This window comes from Saccopteryx bilineata, chromosome 1 (genome assembly GCF_036850765.1).
Source record: "Saccopteryx bilineata isolate mSacBil1 chromosome 1, mSacBil1_pri_phased_curated, whole genome shotgun sequence".
NCBI lineage: Eukaryota > Metazoa > Chordata > Mammalia > Chiroptera > Emballonuridae > Saccopteryx > Saccopteryx bilineata.
The window spans coordinates 215,659,049-215,682,892 of record NC_089490.1 but is presented as its reverse complement, the minus strand read 5'-3'; the positions used below and the strand labels follow the sequence as shown (position 1 = coordinate 215,682,892).

At 43.4% G+C, this 23,844-nt stretch overlaps 2 protein-coding genes and 1 pseudogene across 13 annotated transcripts in view; 1 reads left to right on the top strand and 2 right to left on the bottom strand.

Annotated features, from left to right (window-relative positions):
* TBCE (tubulin folding cofactor E) overlaps positions 1-23,844 on the bottom strand; it is a 125,709-nt gene that overhangs the window by 11,984 nt on the left and 89,881 nt on the right. For 7 of the 8 annotated variants that reach the window (XM_066235601.1, XM_066235593.1, XM_066235641.1 and 4 more), the window contains 2 exons: positions 22,589-22,680; positions 21,769-22,409 (listed from right to left, as the gene is read on the bottom strand). The exons of the other annotated variant lie outside the window; for it this stretch is intronic. In XM_066235601.1, the coding sequence (XP_066091698.1) occupies positions 22,317-22,409; positions 22,589-22,680 (185 nt within the window). In that variant the 3' untranslated portion in view covers positions 21,769-22,316. Of the gene's footprint in view, positions 1-21,768; positions 22,410-22,588; positions 22,681-23,844 lie in introns of those variants that run through there. 8 annotated transcript variants of the gene reach the window in all.
* B3GALNT2 (beta-1,3-N-acetylgalactosaminyltransferase 2) overlaps positions 1-23,844 on the top strand; it is a 129,455-nt gene that overhangs the window by 57,422 nt on the left and 48,189 nt on the right. For 2 of the 5 annotated variants that reach the window (XM_066235648.1, XM_066235667.1), the window contains exons 6-11: positions 4,832-4,942; positions 9,030-9,108; positions 12,918-13,101; positions 16,933-17,058; positions 17,662-17,821; positions 18,648-18,704. In XM_066235648.1, coding sequence (XP_066091745.1) covers positions 4,832-4,942; positions 9,030-9,108; positions 12,918-13,101; positions 16,933-17,058; positions 17,662-17,821; positions 18,648-18,704 — 717 coding nt within the window. Of the gene's footprint in view, positions 1-4,831; positions 4,943-9,029; positions 9,109-12,917; positions 13,102-16,932; positions 17,059-17,661; positions 17,822-18,647; positions 18,705-20,188; positions 23,483-23,844 lie in introns of those variants that run through there. The other 3 variants (XM_066235651.1, XM_066235657.1, XM_066235675.1) reach the window with 3 other exon arrangements.
* On the bottom strand, positions 13,489-13,596 carry LOC136321187 (small nucleolar RNA SNORA5; annotated as a pseudogene).

Sequence of the window (23,844 nt, the reverse complement as noted above, 5' to 3'; positions counted from 1 at the left end):
AAAACTTGACAAAAATATAGAAAAGTTAAAAGAATATGATGTCATCCAACTATTCCCAACATATCTGGTTTGTTTGTTTTTTTAAGTGAGAGGAGGAAAAATAGTAAATCAGAACCCCACATGCGCCCCAACCAGGATCCACCCAGCAACCCATCTGGGACTGATGCTCGAATAAACCAAGCTATTTTTAGCATCAAAGCTGACACATTTGGACCAACTGAGCTATCTTCAGCACCTGTGGCCGATGCTCAAACCAGTCGAGCCACTGGCTATGGGAGAGTAAGAGGGAGAGAAGGGGGAGAGGAAGGGAGAGAAGGAGAAGCAGATGGTCACTTCTCATGTGTGCCCTGACCGGAAATCAAACTCCGGACGTCCATATGCCAGACCGATGTTCTATCCACTGAGCCAACCAGCCAGGGCCACATTTTGGTATATTTCTTCTTAGTCATTTCTCTTCCTTCATGTGTATATCTGTTGGTGAGAGCGTTTTTTGATTTTATAGAATTGAGGTTTAATATCAAGTTCAATAGAGAGTTAAGGCCACCTAAGGAAAGTATAGTCATGATCCGCACCTATTTCAAAGATAGGAAAATGGAATCTTAAAGGGGAGTTCACCTCTGTGTTCTCTGTTGGTGATAAGCTCTGTTTTGCTGAGCAGAGAACCTGTGTTGTATACACTATTACTAATTCTCAAAACATCCCTGTGAGTTAGGTATCATTTTCTCGATTTTAAAGGTTAGGGAAAGATGGCCCAAGTTGTGTGCAGGATCTGCCCTGAGGAGCTCTGTAGCACCTCCTAGTGCATCAGGAGTGTCACTGATAATGAAGGTTAAGGTACATTAGCTGAATATTAAGTGACAGACTCCTTTTTTTTTTTTCAGTTTTTTAATGTTTTAGTAGAGAAGTTTTATTGTTTAAAAAAGCTTACAGGCCCTGGCCGGTTGGCTCAGTGGTAGAGCGTTGGCCTGGCATGCGGGAGTCCCAGGTTCGATTCCTGGCCAGGGCACACAGGAGAAGCGCCCATCTGCTTCTCCACCCCTTCCCCTCTCCTTCCTCTCTGTCTCTCTCTTCCCCTCCCGCAGCCAAGGCTCCATTGGAGCAAAGTTTGCCCAGGCGCTGAGGATGGCTCTGTGGCCTCTGCCTCAGGCGCTAGAATAGAGTGGCTCTGATTGCTGCAGAGTGACGCCCCAGATGGGCAGAGCATTGCCCCCTGGTGGGCATGCCGGGTGGATCCCGGTCGGGCGCATGCGGGATTCTGTCTGACTGCCTTCCCGTTTCCAAATTCAGAAAAATAATAAATAAATAAAAATAAATAAAATAAAAAAGCTTACAAACCACAGGCTTAGCTTATTGGAGAAATTTGATTTTGTATTGTTTTCTTATCATGCTTGCTAAGTGAGACATTACTGTAAAGTACTTCTCTCTTAATTTTAATAGGTGAAATTTTTTATACTACTAAAGCTCTATTTTTTCTTCTTCTTCTTTTTCCAAGTGAGAGAAAGAGAGATACAGAGACAGACTCTTACATGCACCACAACTGGGGTCCACCCGGCAACCCCCATCTGGGGCCGATGCTCTGCTCCTCTGGGGCTCATGCTTGCTACTGAGCTATTTTTAGTGCCTGAGGCGGAAGCTCCACAGAGCCAACCTCAGCTCCCAGGGCTTGATGTGCTCGAATCAAGCATTGGTTGTGGGAAGGGAAGAGAGAGAGAGAAGGGGCGGGGGGGAGGGGGGATGTAGAAGCAGATGGAAGCAGATGGTTGCTTTTCCTGTGTGCCCTGACTGGGAATTGAACCCGGGACATCCACTTGCTGAGCTGATGCTCTATCACTGAGCCTACTGGCCAGAGCCAAAACTATGTCTTTTATCTTGTCCTCCAAACCATAATTAATTCTAGTTGATTTTGAATTCAACATTAAGTATATATTTTTGAGTGCTGGTTGTATGTCAGGCCATTCTGGGTGCTGGGGATATAGTGGTCCTGCAATGACAGTCCTTTCATTCTAATGGAAGCAGTGGGTTTGACAATAGAAAAGTAAACAGGAACTATGAGTGAGAGTGCAAAGTAGGATTAAAATAAAACGGTTGATGTGACAGAGATTGGAAGCTGGCTGCCTTGGGTAGCACTTGTGGAGAAGGCCTCTCTGGGGAGGTGGTGTGAAACTGACCTGAGCTAAACTGAGAGCTAGCTGGGCGCAGGTACTAAAAATGGAACCCAGAGAGAAATTAGAAGACAGTAGAATTTAAATGTTTATCAAAGCTTGATGGAGGGGAATGTAACTTCCTAAACTCAGAATTTAATAGCAATAATCACAAAGGAAAAAGCTTGTCAGATTAAACAAGATAAAACTTACAGACATTTAGACTTAAAAAAAAAAACATAATAAATGGCTAACAATTCTGAAGAAGTGTTTTTAACATAAAATATACACAAGATTATCTATTAAAAGCTCACACATATGAGTAAGAAAAATATGATTCAGTAGCTAAATGGCAAAGAAGCATGACAAAGCATTGCCCAGAAAAAGACTATATAATTCCTATACACCACTAGAAATACAACGAATTAAATGAGGAATTTTTTTTATCATTTGTATTATTTCTTTTTTTATTCCAAGTGAGAGGAAAGGAGATAGTGAAACAGACTCCCCATGTGCCCCAACCGGGATCCACCCAGCAACCCCCATCTTGGGCCATTACTTGAATCAACTGAGCTATTTTAGCACCTGAGGCTGATGCTAGGACCAGCCAAGCTATCCTCAGTACCTATGGCCAACACTTGAACCAGTTGAGCTACTGGTTACTGGAGAAAAAGAGGGAGAGAAGGGGGAGAAGGAGGAAGAAAAGCAGATGGTCTCTTCTCCTGTGTGCTCTGAATGGGAATCGTATCCAGATATCCATACAACAGGCTGGTGCTCTATCCACTTAGCCAGCCTGCTCCTGCCAGGGCCAGGAATCATTTTTTAATGCAACCAATTTTCTTTTACTAATATCCCATACTGGGAAGAGTACAGTGTAATTGACATGTTCATAAATTGTTAATGACACTATCAATTAGTATAATTTGTTTGTTTTTTTTGTATTTTTCTGAAGCTGGAAACGGGGAGAGACAGTCAGACAGACTCCCACATGCGCCCGACTGGGATCCACCCGCACTCCCACCAGGGGCGACGCTCTGCCCACCAGGGGGTGATGTTCTGCCCCTCTGGGGCGTCGCTCTGTTGCGACCAGAGCCACTCTAGAGCCTGGGGCAGAGGCCAAGGAGCCATCCCCAGCGCCCGGGCCATCTTTGCTCCGATGGAGCCTCGCTGCGGGAGGGGAAGAGAGAGACAGAGAGGAAGGAGAGGGGGAGGGGTGGAGAAGCAGATGGGCGCTTCTCCTGTGTGCCCTGGCCGGGAATCGAACCTGGGACTTCTGCATGCCAGGCCGACGCTCTACCACTGAGCCAACCGGCCAGGGCCTGCTTTTTTTTTTTTTTTTTTTTTTTTTTACTCATTTTTAGAGAGGAGAGGGAGAGACAGAGAGAGTGAGAGAGGAGAGACAGAGAGAGAGAAGGGGGGGAGGAGCTGGAAGCATTAACTCCCATATGTGCCTTGACCAGGCAAGCCCAGAGTTTCGAACCGGCGACCTCAGCATTTCCAGGTCGACGCTTTATCCACTGCGCCACCACAGGTCAGGCTAATTTGCTTTTTTTAAGTGAGAGGGAGAGAGATGAGAAGCATCAACTCGTGGTTGCTTCACTTCAGTTGTTCATTGATTGCTTCTCCTATGTGCCATGACTGGGGGGCTCCAGCTGAGCCAGTGACCCCTTAAGCCAGCCACCTTTGGGCTCAAGTCACTGACCATGAGATCATGTCAGTGATCTCATACTTAAGCCGATGAGCCTGTGCTCAGGCCAGCAACTTCAGAGTTTTGAACTGGAACTTCAGCATCTCAGGTTAATGCTCTGTTCATTACGCCATCATTGATCAGGTAGAATTTGCTTTTGAAAAGCAGTTTGGCACTGTCTACCAAAATCCATATAAAATATGTTTTTCATCCTAGTAATTTTACTTCTGAGAATTTATTTTAAACAAAAACAACAAATTATTAGGTAAAAATAAACCTTGACACTAAAACATGCCTAACATGACTTGGTAGTGCCCAAGTGGCTGATGGCAGAGAACCGTCTGAATGAGTCGGCACCTCCACTCAGTGGCACGTTACAGGAACCTAAACAAGAAGGCTGGCAGCAGCTGGAGGAAATGTCTTTGACTTAGGGGAGGTAGGAAACAGCAGTCTACAAAGTTGTCTGTATACTCCTTTTGTTTTCTTAGATGTATATTTGAAAAAACCAACACAGACCCTGGCCGGTTGGCTTAGTGGTAGAGCGTTGGCCCAGCATATGGAAGTCCCAGGTTCAATTCCTGGCCAGAATACACAGGAGAAGCACCCATCCGCTTCTCCACCCGTCCCCCTCTCCTTCCTCTCTATCTCTCTCTTCTCCTCCCACAGCCAAGGCTCCATTGGAGCAAGGTTGGCCCCAGGCGCTGAGGATGGCTCCATGGCCTCTGCCTTAGGTGCTAAAAAATGGCTCTAGTTGGGTCCAGATGGGCGCAGAGCATTGCCCCCCCTGGTGGGCTTGCCGGGTGGATGCAGGAGTCTCTCTTTGCCTCCCCTCCTTTCACTAAAATTAAAAAGTAAAACAAAAAATACCCAGCACAATGGTATGTTAGTTGTGGGATAAAAATTTTAACCAATGTGTCTTAAGAAAAAAATCAGTTTTCTTTAAAAACTTATTTAAAACTTAACAACTATCAAGAAATGACTCACTTTTCCTCTTTCACAAAAGAGCTTTGAAGGTACAATTGTGTGGGAGAGCCAAGACCTCCAAGGCCTTGTGTCAAGAAATCTCCGCAAAGTGACGGTCAATGACGGAGGAGGAGTTCTGAAGGTCATTACAGTGAGTCGTGTTTAACATACTTCAGTGTTTTTAATACATAAAAATGTTTTTGAATTTACAACAACCCTGCCTGACCAGGTGGTGGCACAGTGGATAGAGCATCAGACTGGGATGCAGAGGACCCAGGTTCGAGACCCTGAGGTCGCTAGCTTGAGCACGGGCTCAACTGGTTTGAGCAAAAGCTCACCAGCTTGGACCCAAGGTCGCTGACTCAAGCAAGGGGTTACTCGGTCTGCTGAAGGCCCGCGGTCAAGGCACATATGAGAAAGCAATCAATGAACAACTAAGGTGTTGCAACGCGCAATGAAAAACTAATGATTGATGCTTCTCATATCTCCGTTTCTGTCTGTCCCTTTCTATCCCTCTCTCTGACTCTCTCTCTGTCTCTGTAAAAAAAATTTTTAAATAAATAAATTTACAACAACCCAGACAAGATAGAACAAGCAATTTTGTGTGTTAGCACATACACAGTAGAAAATGTTGTGTAGTCATCATAGTAAAGTTTTTTTTTGTTTGTTATTTTTTTACAGAGAGAGAGTCAGAGAGAGGGGTAGATAGGGACAGACAGGAACGGAGTGAGATGAGAAGCATCAATCATCAGTTTTTCGTTGTGGTACTTTAGTTGTTCACTGATTGCTTTCTCATATGTGCCTTGACCGTGGGCCTTCAGCAGACCGAGTAACCCCTTGCTCAAGCCAGCGACCTTGGGTCCAAGCTGGTGAGCTTTAGCTCAAACCAGATGAGCCCGTGCTCAAGCTGGCGACCTCGGGGTCTCGAACCTGGGTCCTCTGAATCCCAGTCCGATGCTCTATCCACTGCGCCACTGCCTGGTCAGGCAGTAAAGATTTTTTTAATGTTTATTTTATTAATTTTAGAGAGGAGAAGGGAGAGAAGGAGAGACAAGAACATCAATCTGTTCCTGTATGTGTTCTGGCCAGGGATCGAACTTGTAACCTCTGTGCTTCGGAATGATGCTCTAACCAACCAAGCTATCTGGCCAGGGCACCATAGTAAAGATTAAAAACTCAAAAGTTCACCTGGCCTGTGGTGGCACAGTGGAAAAAGTGTTGACTTGGAACGCTGCGTGGGCATGCCTGGTTAAGGTACATATGGGAGTTGATGCTTCTTGCTTCTCCCTCATTTCTCTCTCTCTCTTTCCCCCCCTCTCTAAAATGAATAAAGTCTTTATTTTATTTTATTTATTTTTTATTTATATATTTATTTTTTGTATTTTTCTGAAGTTGGAAACAGGAGGCAGTCAGACAGATTCCCGCATGCACCCGACCGGGATCCACCCGGCACACCCACCAGGGGGCTATGCTCTGCCCATCTGGGGCGTCACTCTGCCGCAACCAGGGCCATTCCAGCGCCTGAGGCAGAGGCCATAGAGCCATCCTCAGCGCCCAGGCCAACTTTGCTCCAATGGAGCCTTGGCTGCGGGAGGGGAAGAGAGAGACAGAGAGAAAGGAGAAGGGAAAGAGGGGTGGAGACACAGATGGGCGTTTCTCCTGTGTGCCCTGGCCGGGAATCGAACTTGGGACTCCTGCACGCCAGGCTGACACTCTACCACTGAGCCAGCCGGCCAGGGCGAATAAAGTCTTTAAAAAAGATTTTTTTTTTTTAACTCGAAAGTTCTATGATTTTGTAATTCCACTATTAGTACCGTATTTCCCCATATATAAGATACTCATGTATAAGGCACACCTTAATTTTGGGGCCTGAAATTTGAAAAAAAAAAAATGTATTACATAAAGTTATTGAACTCAAGTTTTATTCATCATAAAACTCATACAACTCCTCATCAGAGCACTACCCTAAATAAAAAAAAAATAAAATAAAATAAAGACTTTATTCATTTTAGAGAGGGGGGGGAAAGAGAGAGAGAGAAATGAGGGAGAAGCAAGAAGCATCAACTCCCATATGTACCTTAACCAGGCATGCCCAGGGTTTCGAACGGGGGACCTCAGTGTTCCAAGTCAACACTTTTTCCACTGTGCCACCACAGGCCAGGTGAACTTTTGAGTTTTGAATCTTTACTATGGTGCCCTGGCCAGATAGCTTGGTTGGTTAGAGCATCATTCTGTCAAAACCCATCCATTAGCTTGTCCTCATCTTTGTCTGATGATGAATCACTCTCTTCAACAATGAGCGCAAAAACAAGCATGAAAAAGTGGGAAATGCAAGTTAAAAAATCTACAACCACTGTAGAAGACGCACTCAGTTTTTAGACCCAAATTTTTCGAAAAAGGGTGCATCTTATACATGGGGAAATATGGTAAATACAGGGTATGGCAAAAGTAGGTTTACAGTTGTGAGTATGTGAAACAGTCCATATGAACAACTATAAACCTACTCTTTCCCACTCTGTTTAGTTTTGCCTTAAGATTGGTATATTTTAAGAAGTGTGATATTTGGCTCTGGCTGGTTGGCTCAGTGGATACAATGTTGTCCTGGGTTCAATCTTTTGCCTACCTTTCCCCCTTCTCTCCCCCCCACCTTTTTTTAACAGAGACAGAGAGAGAATCAGAGAGAGAGATAGACAGGGACAGACAGACAGGAACGAAGAGATGAGAAGCATCAATTATTAGTTTTTCGTTGCACATTGCGACACCCGAGTTGTTCATTGATTGCTTTCTCATAAGTGCCTTGACCATGGGCCTTCAGCAGACTGGGTAACCCCTTGCTCGAGCCAGCGACCTTGGGTCCAAGCTGGTGAGCGTTTGCTCAAACCAGATGAGCCTGCGCTCAAGCTGGCGACCTCGGGGTCTCATACCTGGGTCCTCGGCATCCCAGTCCGATGCTCTATCCACTGCGCCATTGCCTGGTCAGGCCCTTCTCTCCCTCTTTACCTCCCACAGCCACTGGTTCAGTTAGCTGGCGCATCTGCCCCAGGCACTGAAGACAGCTCAGTTGATTTGAGCATCTACCCTAGACAGGTTACCAGGTGGATCCCAGTTGGGGCACTTGTAGGAGTCTATTTCCCCTCTTCTCACTTAAAAAAAAAAATTAAATGACAAGTTATGACAGTCACCTTAGGACACAGTCTCACCTATACAGCCCTGCTGAAAGATCTGTCTGAAGAGGAAGAGTGGGCAGAGTAGCCTTGGTAGGTGTGGTGAGAAGCACTGTTAGCATACTGCAACAGGGAGGCCCCTCAGTCCCTTCGTGAGTGTGCCAGGTCCACACCATACTGCTGTGTCGCCACACTCTGAGCAAGGGTGTTGCGTAATCTCTAGCACTAAACAGCCTGCAGTGCTGAGAGGAGGCGGGACTGTTGTTGGCTGTTGGTGCTGTGCTCTGAACACCTGAACATCATCAGAAATCAGGAGGGCCTGTCTGAACCATTTGTTTAGAGGGGCTTTTCTCTGCACAGTAGCCTGACTTGAAACTGCGTGGTTGTATTCAAACTCATGAGAATTTTTAATCTCCAAGAAATGAAAAGGGATCATAATTTTTTTTAAATGATGGAGTTACAATGCAAAATAAAATTGGGTTTCGTACTATCATGTACTGTTACAATAGTGAGTTCAAGATATTCTGGCCTGACTAGTGGTGACAGTGGATAGAGTGTCAACCTGGGATGCTGAGGACCCAGGTTCGAAACCCCAAGGTCACCAGCTTGAACATGGGATCATAAAATCACATGGTCACTGGCTTGAGCCCAAGGTTGCTGCTGGCTTGATCAAGGGGTCACTGGCTCTGCTTGAGCCCCTTGGCACATATGAGAAGCAATCAGTGAACAACTAAAGTGCTGCAACTATGAGTTGATACTTCTCATCTGTCCCTGTTTCTGTCTTTCTGTCTCTCTTACTAATAAAGTACATATAATATATGTATATGATTCTGTGTAAGTTGGAATTCTGAACACTTTGTGGACTACTGCATATACCTGATGTGTAACTCTGATGAGACAACAGAATCCAGAGGACACCGATATTACCTGCTGACCATACCAGTCTAGTATGCCAGCAGCTCGGGTGGATTAGCTGCTGTGGAGTCACAGTATGAACTCTGCCTGTCAGTTTTAAATATAGGAAGTAGACCTTTGTAATGAAACACTGAGCACTTGCATTCTTATTTCTTTCAGGCTGGAGAGGGAGTGTTGCCTCATGAATTCATGGAAGGTGTGGAGGGAGTTGCAGGTGGTTTTATTTATACTATTCAGGGTGAGTTGGCTAGTTGAAAAGCATACTGACTTTCATGTGCCAAGTCGTATTCTATACTTGGACATAGAAGGTGATCTACTTTTTTGTCATTAAAAAAATAGCTTAAAGGTATCATTTACATAACACATAATTTACCCTTTTAAGGTGTTAAATTCACTGGGTTTTAGTATATTGAGTTCTGCATCTATGTCCAGAAATTCCAGTCTATGTCCATCACTCCAAAAAGAAACCCAGGTCTCATTGCCAGTCACTCTTCATTCTCCCTTCCCTTCAGCCCCAAACAACCACTTATTTGCTATGGACCTGAAATGCAAAGATTTATTTCTGGATTCTCTATTCTATCAACTTATATGTCTGTCCTTAACTACAGTCTAAATTTGTAGCTTTGTAGTAATATTTGAAATCGGGAAGTGTGGGACTTCCTTGCCTACTCTTTTTCATATTGTATTGGCTATTCTGGAACCCTTGCATTTCCTTATGAATTTTAGGATCAGCTTGTCAATTTCTGCAAAAGGCCAGCTGGGATTTTGAAAGGGGTTGCATTTAGTGTGTAGATCATTTTGGGGAGTGATGCCATCATAATATTTCTGATCCATGAACGTGTGATGTCTTTCCATTTATTTAGATCTTAATAAATTTCGTTCAGATGTGTTTTGTGGGTTTCAGAGTATGTGTCTTGCACTTCTTTTTTTAAATATTTTCTTTTGAATTTATTATAAGTGGAATTAAAAAAAAATTTATTGGCCCTGGCCGGTTGGCTCAGCGGTAGAGCGTCGGCCTAGCGTGCTGAGGACCCGGTTCGATTCCTGGCCAGGGCACACAGGAGAAGCGCCCATTTGCTTCTCCACCCCTCCGCCGCGCTTTCCTCTGTCTCTCTCTTCCCCTCCCGCAGCCAAGGCTCTATTGGAGCAAGATGGCCCGGGCGCTGGGGATGGCTCTGTGGCCTCTGCCCCAGGCGCTAGAGTGGCTCTGGTCTCAACATGGCGACGCCCAGGATGGGCAGAGCATCGCCCCCTGGTGGGCAGAGCTTCGCCCCTGGTGGGCGTGCCGGGTGGATCCCGGTCGGGCGCATGCGGGAGTCTGTCTGACTGTCTCTCCCTGTTTCCAGCTTCAGAAAAATGAAAAAGAACAACAACAACAAAAAATTATTTCTATTCCTGGCTAGGTGGCTCAGTGGATAAAGCATTGTCCCAGCACACTGAGGTCACAGGTTCAATCCCTGGTTAGGGCACATATGAGAAGCAATCAGTGAGTACACAACTAAATGGAACAACTAAGTAAAACAATGAGTTGATTCTTCTCTCCCTCTCCCCCCTCCTTTCACCTCTCTCCCCTCCTTCCCTCCTTCTTTCCCTCCCTTTCCTTTCCTCTCTCTGTGAAATCAATGGAAAACATTTTTTTTTATTTTATTTCCAGATTGTTCATTCATAATATATATAATTGATTTTTGTTTATCAATCCTGTATGCTATAGCCTTGCTGAACTCATTTATTAGTTAATAGTTTTGTGAGTGCCTTAGGAAAATGCCTTTCAATCAAGAGTGAAATAATACAAGTTTTAAGCTAAAGGAATTAAAATGAATTGATTATCTGGATATATCTGGGAATCTAAGTAGAAATTAAATTTTTTATTTTTTAAACTTTATTTATTGATTTTAGAGAGAGAAAAACATTGATTTGTTGCTCCATTCACCTGAGCACTTATATTGGTTGGTTCCTGTACGTGCCCTGACCAGAGATCGAACCCGAACATTGGCATATCGAGATGACCAACTGAGCTACCCAGCCAGGGCCAAAATTAAATTTCTTTAAAAACTGAGAATCAAAGGGTTATTCAGAAGAATCACATGGTGCACAAAGTTTTAAATTTTGTGATGCTTTAGCATCTCTGGCTGGGCCCTATCTTGAGTGCCAAAGTTAAAATCTTCAGGATTGGTGTTCAGATGTTTGTATTTTAACAAGCTCTGGCCTAGATGGTTTTGATGTCTCCAAACGGAGAGGCTGTAACCATGATTCTTTTAAACAACACTTATACAGATGATTAGAATTAAAACACACCAGTCTATTACTTTACACTGATATCTTTCAGACAGATGCAATATAAAATGGGATGTTATTTTTTCATTGCAAAGGCCTGTATATAGTTTCTGCTCTCGTCTTGTTACTAACCATTTTCTTGTTACTGCAACTTGATAACACTTTCACTTTCCTTTCTGTTAAATTGCATATGTTTATCCTTATCTCTAAAGTGAAGGTTGTTACAATAGAATGTAAGAGTTGTAAAGACCCCAAGGTTCTCTAGGCCTTTTTTCAAGGGGTAGTCCATGGTACACCTACATCAAGAGTTATAAGAAGGCACATGTTAAAATGTAGATTGCTGGGCCCTACCCCAGACCTGCTGGATCTTTAGGCTTGGGGCCTGGAAATCTGTATTTCCAAAAGCATTCCTGAGAACCTCCTCCTTCTACAGGTGAGGAAACTGAGGCCAGAGACTTGTAACTTGCCCAGTATCTCCCAAGGAGTAGCAGCAACAGAAGTAGGCCTTCAGATTCTCATCCCTCAGTCTCTATTTACAGTTCCAAAAGTGGAGCTAAATTACTTTATTTCCTTTCCCTACCACTCAGCAATTCATCTTTTTTATTTTCAGAAATTTTCCTAATGTGATTGAGACTCTTGGGGAATAATTGCTGCCTTAATTAAATTTGCAGGGTCTGCAGACAGCCCTGTACAAATGTGACAGATGAGCCAGAACTTGTGAGGCAATAGTCTTTTAAGCACATTAGTAATCCTCTTGATTATGAAATATCATAAATACACCAAAAATAGGGAGTGCCCATGTAGCTTGACCAGTGGTTGTGCGGTGGCTAGAGCATCAGCCTAGAACGCTAAAGACCTAGGTTCAAAACCCCAAGGTTGCTGGCTTGATCATGGGATTGTTGATGTGACACCATTGTCGCTAACTTGAGCAAGGGGTCATTGTCTTGGCTGGAGCCCCCTGGTCAAGGCACATATGAGAAAGCAATCATTGAACAATTAAGGTGCCGCAGCTACAAGTTGATGCTTCTCATCTCTCTCCCTTCCTCTCTCTCTCTCTCTCTCTCTCTCTCTCAAGAAAAAAAAATGCCTATGTACATATTGCTCAGAATTAACAATATTTACCTTTTGTCATATTTGCTTTTTTTTTTGTTTAAGAAGTAAAGCAGTACAGGTACAATTGAGGCCCCTTTTTTTCTTGTCCCTGACCCTGCCCTCACCCTCAAGAGAGCCACTGGCCTGAATCATGCATACCCTTCCAGTCTTATTTTTCTGCTTCCTACTAAGTATTTACATATCTTTAAGTAAAATATGGTTTTGATTAAAGTATTTTATAGTTGCTATCTATGGTATCATGTTGTGTATGTCAATTAGCAACATATTTTTTTCACTCAACATTATTTTTCAATGCCATTCCTTTAACTGCTGTGTTCCACTATGTGAAATACCAGTTTAGACCTTCTCCTATGAGCGGGTATATTTTCACAGTTATCAGCAGTGCTGTAGTGAATATCTTTGTGATCATGTAGAATAATGTGGACTTAACAAGCCATACAGTGTGCACATCCTCAGCTGAACTAGACATTACAAGTTGCCCTCCAAAGCAAGTGTGTTCATTTACCCTGAGAGTTCCCGTTTCCCTTCCTCCATGTTCCCTGCCACCATATTCCTGTTAGGTTTTCTTGGGAACAGAGTTTTAGTGTACATCATGGTACAAGTTCTGGGCCCTGTGTTTGCAATAGCATTTTTCTCCAGTTCTTGACTTTTCCTTTTTAGAAGGTGATGCTCTCTTACAAAACCTTCATTCTCGCCCTCGAAGACATGTTGAGCATATAAGCAACCTCCATAAGGAAGACGCCTTACTACAGGAGGAGAGCCGTGCCCACGACGACATTGTTTTTGTGGATGTCGTCGACACCTACCGAAACGTTCCTGCAAAGCTGCTGAACTTCTATAAATGGTAGGTTGTAGCAGTGTTGGATATATAGAATTTGTTTTAGTGGATTTTTTTGTGACAGGTAGAGAGACAAGAGAGGGACAGATAGGGACAGACAGACAGAAAGGGAGAGAGATGAGAAGCATCAGTTCTTCATTGCAGCTCCTTAGTTCATTGATTTCTTTCTCATATGTGCCTTGACCAGGGGGCTACAGCAGACTGAGTGAACCCTTGCTCAAGGCAGCAACCTTGAGCTCAAGCTGGTAACCTCAGGGTTTCGAACCTGGGTCCTTTGCGTCCCAGTCCAACACTCTGTCCACTGCGCCACCACCTGGTCAGGCTAGTGTTCTTTTGATGGAGAAACAATTCATCAAACCACTAAGCTTTTTTTTTTTCTTTTCTTTTCTTTTTCCATGTCCACAGCTAAACTTATCCCCAGGTCCCAGGGCAGGAACCCAGAGCCCATGAGCGGTGGAGCTTGCTGTAGCAGCCATTTGGGCCAGCCCCTGCTAATCCACTAAGATTTTTAAGAAACAAACCTGTGGCCCTGGCCGGTTGGCTAAGGGGTAGAGCATCGGCCTGGCGTGCGGGGGACCCGGGTTCGATTCCCGGCCAGGGCACATAGGAGAAGCACCCATTTGCTTTTCCACGCCCCCCCCCCCCTTCCTCTCTGTCTCTCTCTTCCCCTCCCGCAGCCAAGGCTCCATTGGAGCGAAGATGGCCCGGGCGCTGGGGATGGCTCCTTGGCCTCTGCCCCAGGCGCTAGAGTGGCTCTGGTCGCGGCAGAGCGACGCCCCGGAGGGGCAGAGCATCGCCCCCTGGTGGGCAGAGCGTAGCCCCTGGTGGGCGTGCCAGGTGGATCCCGGTCAGGCGCATGCGGGAGTCTGTCTGACTGTCTCTCCCCGTTTCCAGCTTCAGAAAAAAAAATACAAAAAAGAAAAAAAAAAGAAAAGAAACAAACCTGTGACCCCGGAACACCTGGGATATGATCTTTTGTGTCCTGGTTCTCTGTAAGGATAGATTTTATAAATGCTGCTGCTTTTTTACTTAGATTGACAAGCCCATAAGGTGAATGATAGTAATCTATCAAAAACAAACAGGCAAAAGTTAATATCACATCAAGTCATTCCCATGGTTAGTTATCTCAAGCCAACATTAAATGCAAAGTGGCCATTCTCCATTGCATTCATACCTGCCTACCTAAACGCCCAATTATAGTCACTCGCACCCAGGTTACTGGTCTAAATTCTGTTCAACTAAACATCCACATTGTATGTCCATCTCTACTCCACCCACTTAAAAATTACTTGCCCTAGCCCTGTGGTGGCGCAGTGGATAAAGCGTTGATCTGGAAAGCGGAGGTCACCAGTTCAAAACCCTGGGCTTGCCTGGTCAAGGCACATACCACAAGCAACCAATGAACAGTTAGAGTGAAGCAGTAACTTTGTGTTCCCTCCTCTCTCTATGTAAGATCAATAAATAAAATATTTTTAAAAAATTACTTGCCCTGGCCCTGGCCAGTTGGCTCAGTGGTAGAGCGTTGGCCTGGCGTGCAGAAGTCCCAGGTTCGATTCCCGGCCAGGGCACACAGGAGAAGCACCCATCTGCTTCTCCACCCCTCCCCCTCTCCTTCCTCTCTGTCTCTCTCTTCCCCTCCCGCAGCGAGGCTCCTTTGGAGCAAAGATGGCCCGGGTGCTGGGGATGGCTCCTTGGCCTCTGCCCCAGGCGCTAGAGTGGCTCTGGCCGCGACAGAGCGACGCCTCGGAGGGGCAGAGCGTCGCCCCCTGGTGGGCGTGCCGGGTGGATCCCGGTCGGGCGCATGCGGGAGTCTGTCTGTCTATCCCCGTTTCCAGCTTCAGAAAAATACAAAAAAAAAAAAAAAAAGCCCTAATTCCAAAACTTTTTTATAAAATGAAATTTAGTCCTCAGAGTCTTATCATATTTATACCTTCTCTAGAGCCTCCAGTATTTCTTGGGTCTTAGTTGTAATACCTACCTTTATAATAATAGCAATCATAATAGTTACTGTTATACATGCAGTTGTTAATATTATTAGTTATGCTAGGATCCCATAATTTGCAGTTGAGCCCCTTGATACTGTCTACCCTGACTGTAGAACTAAAACCTTCTAACTGTATCTTTGTCTAGAGCAGGGCTAGTCAACTTTTTTATACCTACTGCCCACTTTTGTATCTCTGTTAGTAGTAAAATTTTCTAACCACCCACCGGTTCCACAGTAATGGTGATTTATAAAGTAGGAAAGTAACTTTACTTTATAAAATTTATAAAGCAGAGTTACAGCAAGTTAAAGCATATAATAATAATTACTTACCAAGTACTTTATGTCAGATTTTTGCTAATAAATCTTTATAAAACAACTTAATATAGTTAAATTTATCTTTTTATTTATACTTTGGTTGCTCTGCTACCGCCCACCATGAAAGCTGGAACACCCACTAGTGGGCGGTAGGGACCAGGTTGACTACCACTGCTATAGACTAAATCCGTAAAATGTATTCACATCTTTGTCTTTTCTTTTATAACTTTTATCAGTGAGTGTGTTTCTTGGTGAGCCCGCATCTCTCTTTCTTGTTGCTCTGGGCAGAGTGGGAAATTATCAAGCACTCTATGGTTATGGTTCCCTGGTCCTGAGGGGCAGATGGTCTAATTAGTTTATGGAGGGTAATGCTTCATAACTGGGCAAGTTAGAGTCATCTTCTGGGCAGAGGAAAGATACACATAAGACTTGGAATTTTGAGTATGCCTAGAATACCAGGATTAACCTTCTTGTAGTTCAACACCACTAATGGGCATTCCTGTTGCAAGTAGGGCCAAGGCAGAGTACAGAGTGAGAATGGAGGTTCAGCAAATGAGGAATCAGCCTGGAAGAGTTCTAGGGCTTTCCATCGGGATTGATTCCCAGTTGTGGAAGTTCAGTGTAGCTAGATATTACCCTCAATTTTTTTTTAATCTCCTCTAGCCTGACCTGTGGTGGCGCAGTGGATCAAGTGTCAGCCTGGAATGCTGAGGTTGCCGGTTCAAAACCCTGGGCTTGCCTGGTCAAGGCACATAGCACTCCTCCCCCACTGCCTCTCTCCCTCTCTCTCTCTCATCTCTAAAATAATTTCCTCTTCTCTGCTTGATTGAATTGGGCAGTTGACCGAACCTGAAAGTGGCTTGGACTGGAGGGCCCCAGACTCTGGGGTTTTTACAAAGATGTGCAGGGATTGGCAATGTAAAATGAAGAGATAATTTTGTCTCTAGTTGCTATTAGATATTTTTATGTCTAGAGAAATGAAATTACCCTCCTGTGCCTTCCATATAGGTCCTTGGTAATAGTTTAGTTGCTGGAAATTGTTTCTGATGGAAATGTGTTTTAATGTTAATAACTTTTTTAAACCAAAAAATGGCTGAGTGCAATGTAAATAGTAGCATCTTGTCTAGCAGTGTTCTCTGTGAGGGACCAGGCATGACACTGGACCCCCATCCTGGGCCTGTCTTATTAAGAACATAAGGGGCAGATGTTTAATAGATTTGCTGGCCCAACCTAAGCAGTGCCTGTGAAGCACCTGTTTGAGCACATGTCCAACTTAATAGCGTGTTCCTTTTCCTTTGCGTCTTCCATATTGGCCTGTCTCTGTGCTCAGCCACCATGAGTATCAAGTGAGGTCTGTGGTAGGCGGCAGCGGCAGCATTCTGTAAGAGCAGACAGTCTCAGCACTGGAGGGACAAGAAACTGAAAAGTATGCAGGCATTCGGGGCAGCTTTAATTAAAATGTCAGCAGTGTGACCACATTGGCTCTGCTGTGTCCTTGTATGGACACACTGACTTTCATGTCCTTTTTCTGCCAACAGGACTGTGGAAACAACCAGCTTTGATTTATTGCTGAAGACAGATGATGACTGTTACATTGACTTAGAAGCTGTATTTAATAGAATTGCCCATAAGAACCTGGATGGACCTAATTTTTGGTGGGGAAAGTAAGTTAAACATTGGTAGCCCATTAGCATTCATGTGTCTGATCAAAGGTAATTGATTTAGAATGAAATATATTTCAGTTTTCATAAGGAAAATGTGGTTGAGATTGGAAATTTCCCTGCTAGGTTCCTGGGTTACTGTATTTTATTAATCTATGATTAGAGGAAAAACAACTTTAAAATGAAAAACCTTCAGCTAATGTAACAAAGGCAGGAAAGTGACTTGGCTTTACCCTCATGCCCAAGAAATAAGTGGTACTCAGATTAACAGCTGCTGTGTATTATGTGTTAGAATAAATTTGTGATGTCTCTGAAACTATTCTTCAGGAATACAGTATGGATTACTGAAATGTTTTAAGGCATACACACACACAATTTGATCAGGTACCTTCCATCAGAAACTACACAAATGCAACTTTGAAAGAATTTAAATATATATATTAAGTCTTCTATGTAAAATACCCTAGATAAATAATTCCTTCCTTAGACTAACAAAAACTCTCCTTTTGCTTTCCTTCTGTTCCTTTGTAGGGATAAGAGTTTGAATCAAGCTTGACAGTGGTAGGATGTGTGTCAGACAGCACAGAAACTTATTTTTAATCTCAGTTTCAGGTTGAATTGGGCAGTTGACCGAACGGGAAAATGGCAGGAGTTGGAGTACCCCAGCCCTGCTTACCCTGCCTTTGCGTGTGGGTCAGGGTACGTGGTCTCCAGGGACATCATCCACTGGCTGGCCAGCAATGCAGGGAGGTTAAAGACTTATCAGGTGGGTAATTAAAGATTTCTGACCTAAGAGAGTACCCATCAAACCAAGTTTCGCCTAGTCCGGGTCCATCACAGAGAGCAAGGCCGGCTTACCTTGGGGAGAGCACATGTTCTTTCTGTACAGGAATCACTGCAGAAAGTTAGGGACATAGTCTTGTCCCTCAAATTTGGATCTAAATTCTATTCCTAAACCTTTTTTGAGCCTACTCACTCTATTTTCAGCATATATACTGCTCACAAAAATTAGGGGTATTTCAAAATGAATATGAAGCAAAAAAAAACATTTGAATTTTTTTTTACTAAACAAGAACATCAGAAAAGTAAACAAGTCAAAGAAAGTTGTTTGATTATGCAAATGAGGTGCAAAACCAACATATTTCATTGGTTAAAATGCATTATACAAAAGGCTGAAAGTTCTGGAGTATCTGCACGTTCCCTTATCCCCTAATTTTTGTGAGCAGTGTATTTACTAGTAGTCCCTGGAGGACTGTAAAGATGTGTATTCAGAAGAAGGAACACAATAAGCAAGTTTTTGGTGATACTGGTGACTACGTCAGTGAACAGTTCCGCCAAGTTACTGGATCTGTGTACTGTTAGTGCTGGGTTCAAGGTCCACGAGAAGAGTGGACTGGCCCTTTGTGGCTGCATCGTTATCTTATTAACAGACACTAGCTTTCATTCTGTGTGTCAGTGTTAACACATGCCTGGGTTTCATATTAGATTGCAAAACAAAGGCAGAAAGATCATTTATCAGAATGGGTGTGCCACTGTCTTTACAGATGGCAGAGCATTTAAACTTTTTGTATTTATACCTTATTTGTGTTTAGGGTGAAGATGTGAGCATGGGCATATGGATGGCAGCCATAGGACCTAAAAGATACCAGGTAAGTATGGCTGAGTTGGGTGAACCTGCACAGTTAAGAAGTGAGGTTTCTGTATCACACCTTGGGCAGGGCCTGACCTGCAGTGGTGCAGGCCTATCTCTGATTTTCACAGTCGACTTTATTTCTGCATGTGATAATTCTGGTATCTACAGGTCTGACTCTGTTCGCGGTTTCTGCAGACTGTTGCTTATGGAATTTCCTTTTTTTCTCCTAACACATTTATTGCCTAACATTTTTATTTTTTAATCTATCAGTTCACTTTTTTCTAATTTTTTTTTGTTTATTGATTTTTTTATATAGAGAGAGAAAGGGAGAGAAAGAGAAACAGGAACATCAATCTTTCCCTGTATGTGCCCTGACCAGGGATTGAATCAGTAACCTCTGCTGCTCTGGACGATGCTCTAACCAACCGAGCTATCTGGCCAGGGTTGAAGCTTGTTTCCTGAGGCTTTTTTAGAGGCATTTTTGCTGGGACCTCATGTTCCTTGGGAAATGGGGTCTGAATTGGAAACACATTCTTAACAGTGAGGATTTTGGTTTCATCATCCATGAGCACTTTGTTTCTGATGTGGGCCTTATGGGGCTCAACAGAATGGGACTCTAGCCAAATACCACATGCATTCAGGCTCTGCTTCCAGATGCTCAGGGGAGTCCCTTTTCATCCCACCCACTCAGGGAAGGGCTGAGACCCACAAGCCACCTCTGTAGTTTTGTTCCCTACTGGCCCTTCAAGTCCTGACTGGCTGTGGGACTCTGGTCAGTCTCTTGACCTTGGAGAGTCTAGAGGCCCAGGCTGATGCCAATACCTTTTACCTTTTCGCCTCCAGGTCCTTCTTCAGGACCAGTTCAGCCTTACTTTACAGAGACATTTGGGGCTGTAGTCATTATTTCCGTGTTCTCTGCTTGAATGGGTTGCTCTGGGTCTGTTCTACTCTGGCACTCGGAACTGATGAGCCCGCATAGCTGGAAGGAGGTGGGTGGCCCCTTTGAATTCTTCCTGCGCAGCACGACTCACCTACATAAACTTTCCTGTGACCTTGAGCAAGCTACTTCACTTGCAGTTCCAGGTTCCCATTTGTAAAAGGGAGACAATTTCTACTTCACCAGATTGTGGGGATTGAATTAGATGACATTTATAGAGCAGGTGGTACAGGGCCCAGACATTGTAGGATCAGCACTTGGCCATCCGCACGCTGCTCCGCAGGCCCTGGTTCTGAGGGCAGATGGAACTCTCCATTTGTAGTTGCGACTTCAGCCTTGTGGAGCTCCCTGTGCTGATGGTGCACATACGGCGCTGTCCCTGTTCCATGGCACGGGGTCAGCGCACGTGGCACTCTCCTGCCTCACAAACCCTGAGTGGGTTCACACACTGAGTGGTCTCTGCATCATTTCAGCCTCATTGGGGTAGACGAGGGCCTTTGTGCCAGTTCTTCTTTCTTTCAAGAGCTGCCATCACACTGCTCAGTCAGCGTTTGTTTCCACAGGACAGCCTGTGGCTGTGTGAAAAGACTTGTCAAGCAGGAATGCTGTCTTCCCCTCAGTACTCTGCGCAGGAGCTGACAGAACTGTGGGGACTGAAGGAACTGTGTGGTGATCCTTGTCAGTGTGAAGCCAGATGACAGCGACTTTAAGTGGAGTGTGAGAGCAAACCCTGAAGAGCCAGACCCGTGCTGGCTACCTGACCTTGCAGGAGGCCGTCCGCTGGCCCTCCTTCAACCAGTGTGGCATTTCTTAATGTCTGCACAGTTTCCTTTTTAAAAATCAACTGATGCTGTAGCATAAGAAAAATTTATTTCTATATGGGAAGATTTGAAAAATACCAAATAGTTTATAAAGGAAAAATATTTCTAAATCCTGATGTATCATTTAGAATTCATTACCTATCATTTCTGGTTAAAATTTGGTTTGTTCAGAAATCTTTAGTAACTAAGAGTTGGAATTTCAGCCTAGATTGCAGAATAGCACCATATACAATAGCATAATTAGGGTAATTAACATGGGCCAAACCCAGCTCACAGAATGTATGATCACTTATGAACAGTGGTCACTGATAACCAAAGTTTGACGTTTCTGGAAATGTCATTTTCTGTGGATACCCAAAGGAAGTGGGCAACTTAAACTTGGGAAAGAACCAATTTAACGCTTAGTTTTGGACCTTGGTTTTAAAGCTAATTTATTAGTAAGTGGCTAGTGCAAGCTTTCTTTTGCCATTTCACGTAAATCCTGAAAGTTACAGTTTAGTACTTCTATTAAAAATGCTAAGTTTTTGCATCACTAGGCAGTGGCACAATGAATAGAGTATCAACCTGGGATGCTGAGGACCCAGGTTCAAATCCCCAAGGTCACTGGCTTAGGCGCAGGATCATAGACGTGACTCCATGGCCACTGGCTTGAGGCCAAGGTCACTGGTTTCTTGCGCAAGGAGTCACTGGCTCGGCTGGCGCCCCCCCCCCCCCCCAGCACATATAAGAAGCAATCAGTGAACAACTAAAATGACACAATTACCAGTTGATGCTTCTCATTTCTTTCCCTTCCTGTCCCTGTCTCTCTCGCAAAATAAATTTTTGTGAATATAAGTAAAATCAAATACCTCTCAGGCTTTTAGTGCTGTAAGGAAGGATATTCCTAAATAGTTGACATTTTGAAAGAATTTTGCTTTCCTCTGTCATTACCTAATGTTTACTTAATCTAAGTGAATTTCAATCAAAGCTGGCAATCTTTTATAGGTGAATATAGGCTCAGTTTAGGTGTAACTGTAGGAAAAGCACGTAGTTAATTTTTGTAAGTACTCTAAAAATAGTGCAGTTGAGAGATTGTAGCATGTATGTTGTACATAGTGGGAGACTTGCCTCCCCAAAGTTAAGGGACATTTCCCTAAATGATCAACCAAATCATTTTAGTAACCTATTAAACTAGTAGTATCAATAGAAAGTTCCATTAAAACTGGTCTTATGACAGACATTAACTGGGTTATTTTAGTAGGCTAGCTAATTCTATTTAATATTGCAATCTTTACATCATGAAATGCAACCATGAACTATAAATAGGAAATAAAATCAGATCGTTAGTAGGTTCAGAGCCTTTATTATTGCTGTACAGTCATCCTCCACCATATCGCGGTTCACTTTTCGCAGTCTCACTGTATTGCAGATTTTAAAATTGTATATATCTAATTTTGTATCAAGGATTTTTCTCTTTTGCGGGGTTTTGAGGTATACAGGTATTTTATATATTTATTATTTTAATTATTTTTGCAGTAAAATAAGCAAAGTAAGTGTGGGAAAGGTTAATAACAGTGTGGGGAGGGTTTATAAAGCCTTAAAATATATATAAATACTAAAACAAATATAAGATCGCTACTTGCGGACTTTCGCCTATCGCAGGGGGTTCTGGAACCTAACCCCTACTCTAGACGAGGGACCACTATATATACAAGCCTAAAAATGGTCTTTTCCTAATGAAAAGTATAATCTTTTCTATACTTGGGGCAAATTATAAAACCTCTTCTTTTTTCTTTTTGAGAGTGGAATTGTTCTAGTCAGTCATTTTATTCCAGTGAACCCAAGTCACAATGAGCAGTCTCATCACTGAATATTATTAGCTGGCTGGCTGTCACCATCGAACTAATAGACAATCTCCATTTTCCACAGAATGAAACTGTAATGACTGTTGGTCATTTTCTAGTTCAATCTCTCTGCCCGGCATCTAAAATTAGAACAGAAAGGGTTGGGGGTGATTAAGACAGAGCTGACAAAGCATGCCCATGTACCCACCCCAAAGCAGCTACATTGTCTCCATAGAGAAGCAGTTACGTAGAGACTCAGTTCAGTAGCACATCATGCTTTGTGGAACTAAGCTTGGCTATGCTTTGCTGGGTACCTTACTTTAGGACTTTCGTAGGACAACAGGAGGTCTGACACAGGAACTTTGAGAAGGCGTGACAGCAATCCCTTCACCTTCTGAATTGTCATGGACTCTTAACCAAGGAAAAGAAAAACCATCAATTCTCTCAAAGGACAGTGACCTATCAAACTAGCTCACAACACAAGACCACAGTTGCAGTGACAGCTGAAATGGTTGTTTCAGGATGTTGGTCTGCCCAAGTAAACGATCTGGCAACGGCTTAGTGATCACATGGCACCCGATTCATAGCACTTACTGGAGTCACTGGGGAGATGGAATCAGTGTTAGACCTAAGTGCCCTTTGACAGTGAGTTTTTGTATCATTCGTTGGTGTTTAAGACTTCCTCCTTAACCCAAATAAACCAGAAATCATAATTTCTGCACAGAGGACTACATGTTAGTCATTAACTTTTCATTTTAAATATTTGTGGTTACTCATGACTTAACTAAAAGACCACCAAGAGGGGCTCTCAGGCCCTCTGGCCTTAGTTTCTCCTCCATAAAGTGAGGGGTGAGCTACGTGGGCCACCAGGTCCCTTCTAGCACAGCCAGCCTTCTTATTACAGTGTGTCACTGTGTTCGACATGCACAATGGTGACCACCAGGCATGGAAATGTAACTTAATGAATAAATGCTGTGGCTTGTTCAGGAAACACTATGAACTTTTCTCCAAAGATGAGCTGTGGTATATACTGGCTATTTTGATTATGAGAAATACAGTTTCTTGAAGCTTCAGCTGGAGGTATAGCAATAGTGTGGTATTCCTATAAATATCACATGGATTCAAATATTTTCCTATCAGAAATCATTTTTGTAAAGGTTCTGTGTTTTTATGCAACTTGTGATAATAAATGTTCTTTATTTTAGCAAAAATATGCCTTAAGTTTTTGTACTGAATAAACAATAGACACTTAATTTTAATTAGCATAAATTGCTCAATAATCTTGTCCTTTTAGAAAATTTAGGTGGATTGGGTTCATTGTTTAGAGGGTGGTCAGTGTTGGGTTATCTCCTGCACAACAATGGGAAATGACACCTTCCTAAACCATGCCGAGACAGATTAGTCATAAAACAATTCTAAAAATCTGCCTACCTGTACGGTCTATAGAAGCAAGTGGCACTTTGCATGTAATAATTCTAAATATTACTTTTTTTAATATAAAAGTAATATGTTTATCTTAACATTAAGAAAATGTAGAATTGGGTGATTTTCTTTTTGCCTCTCTCTGACCAGTGT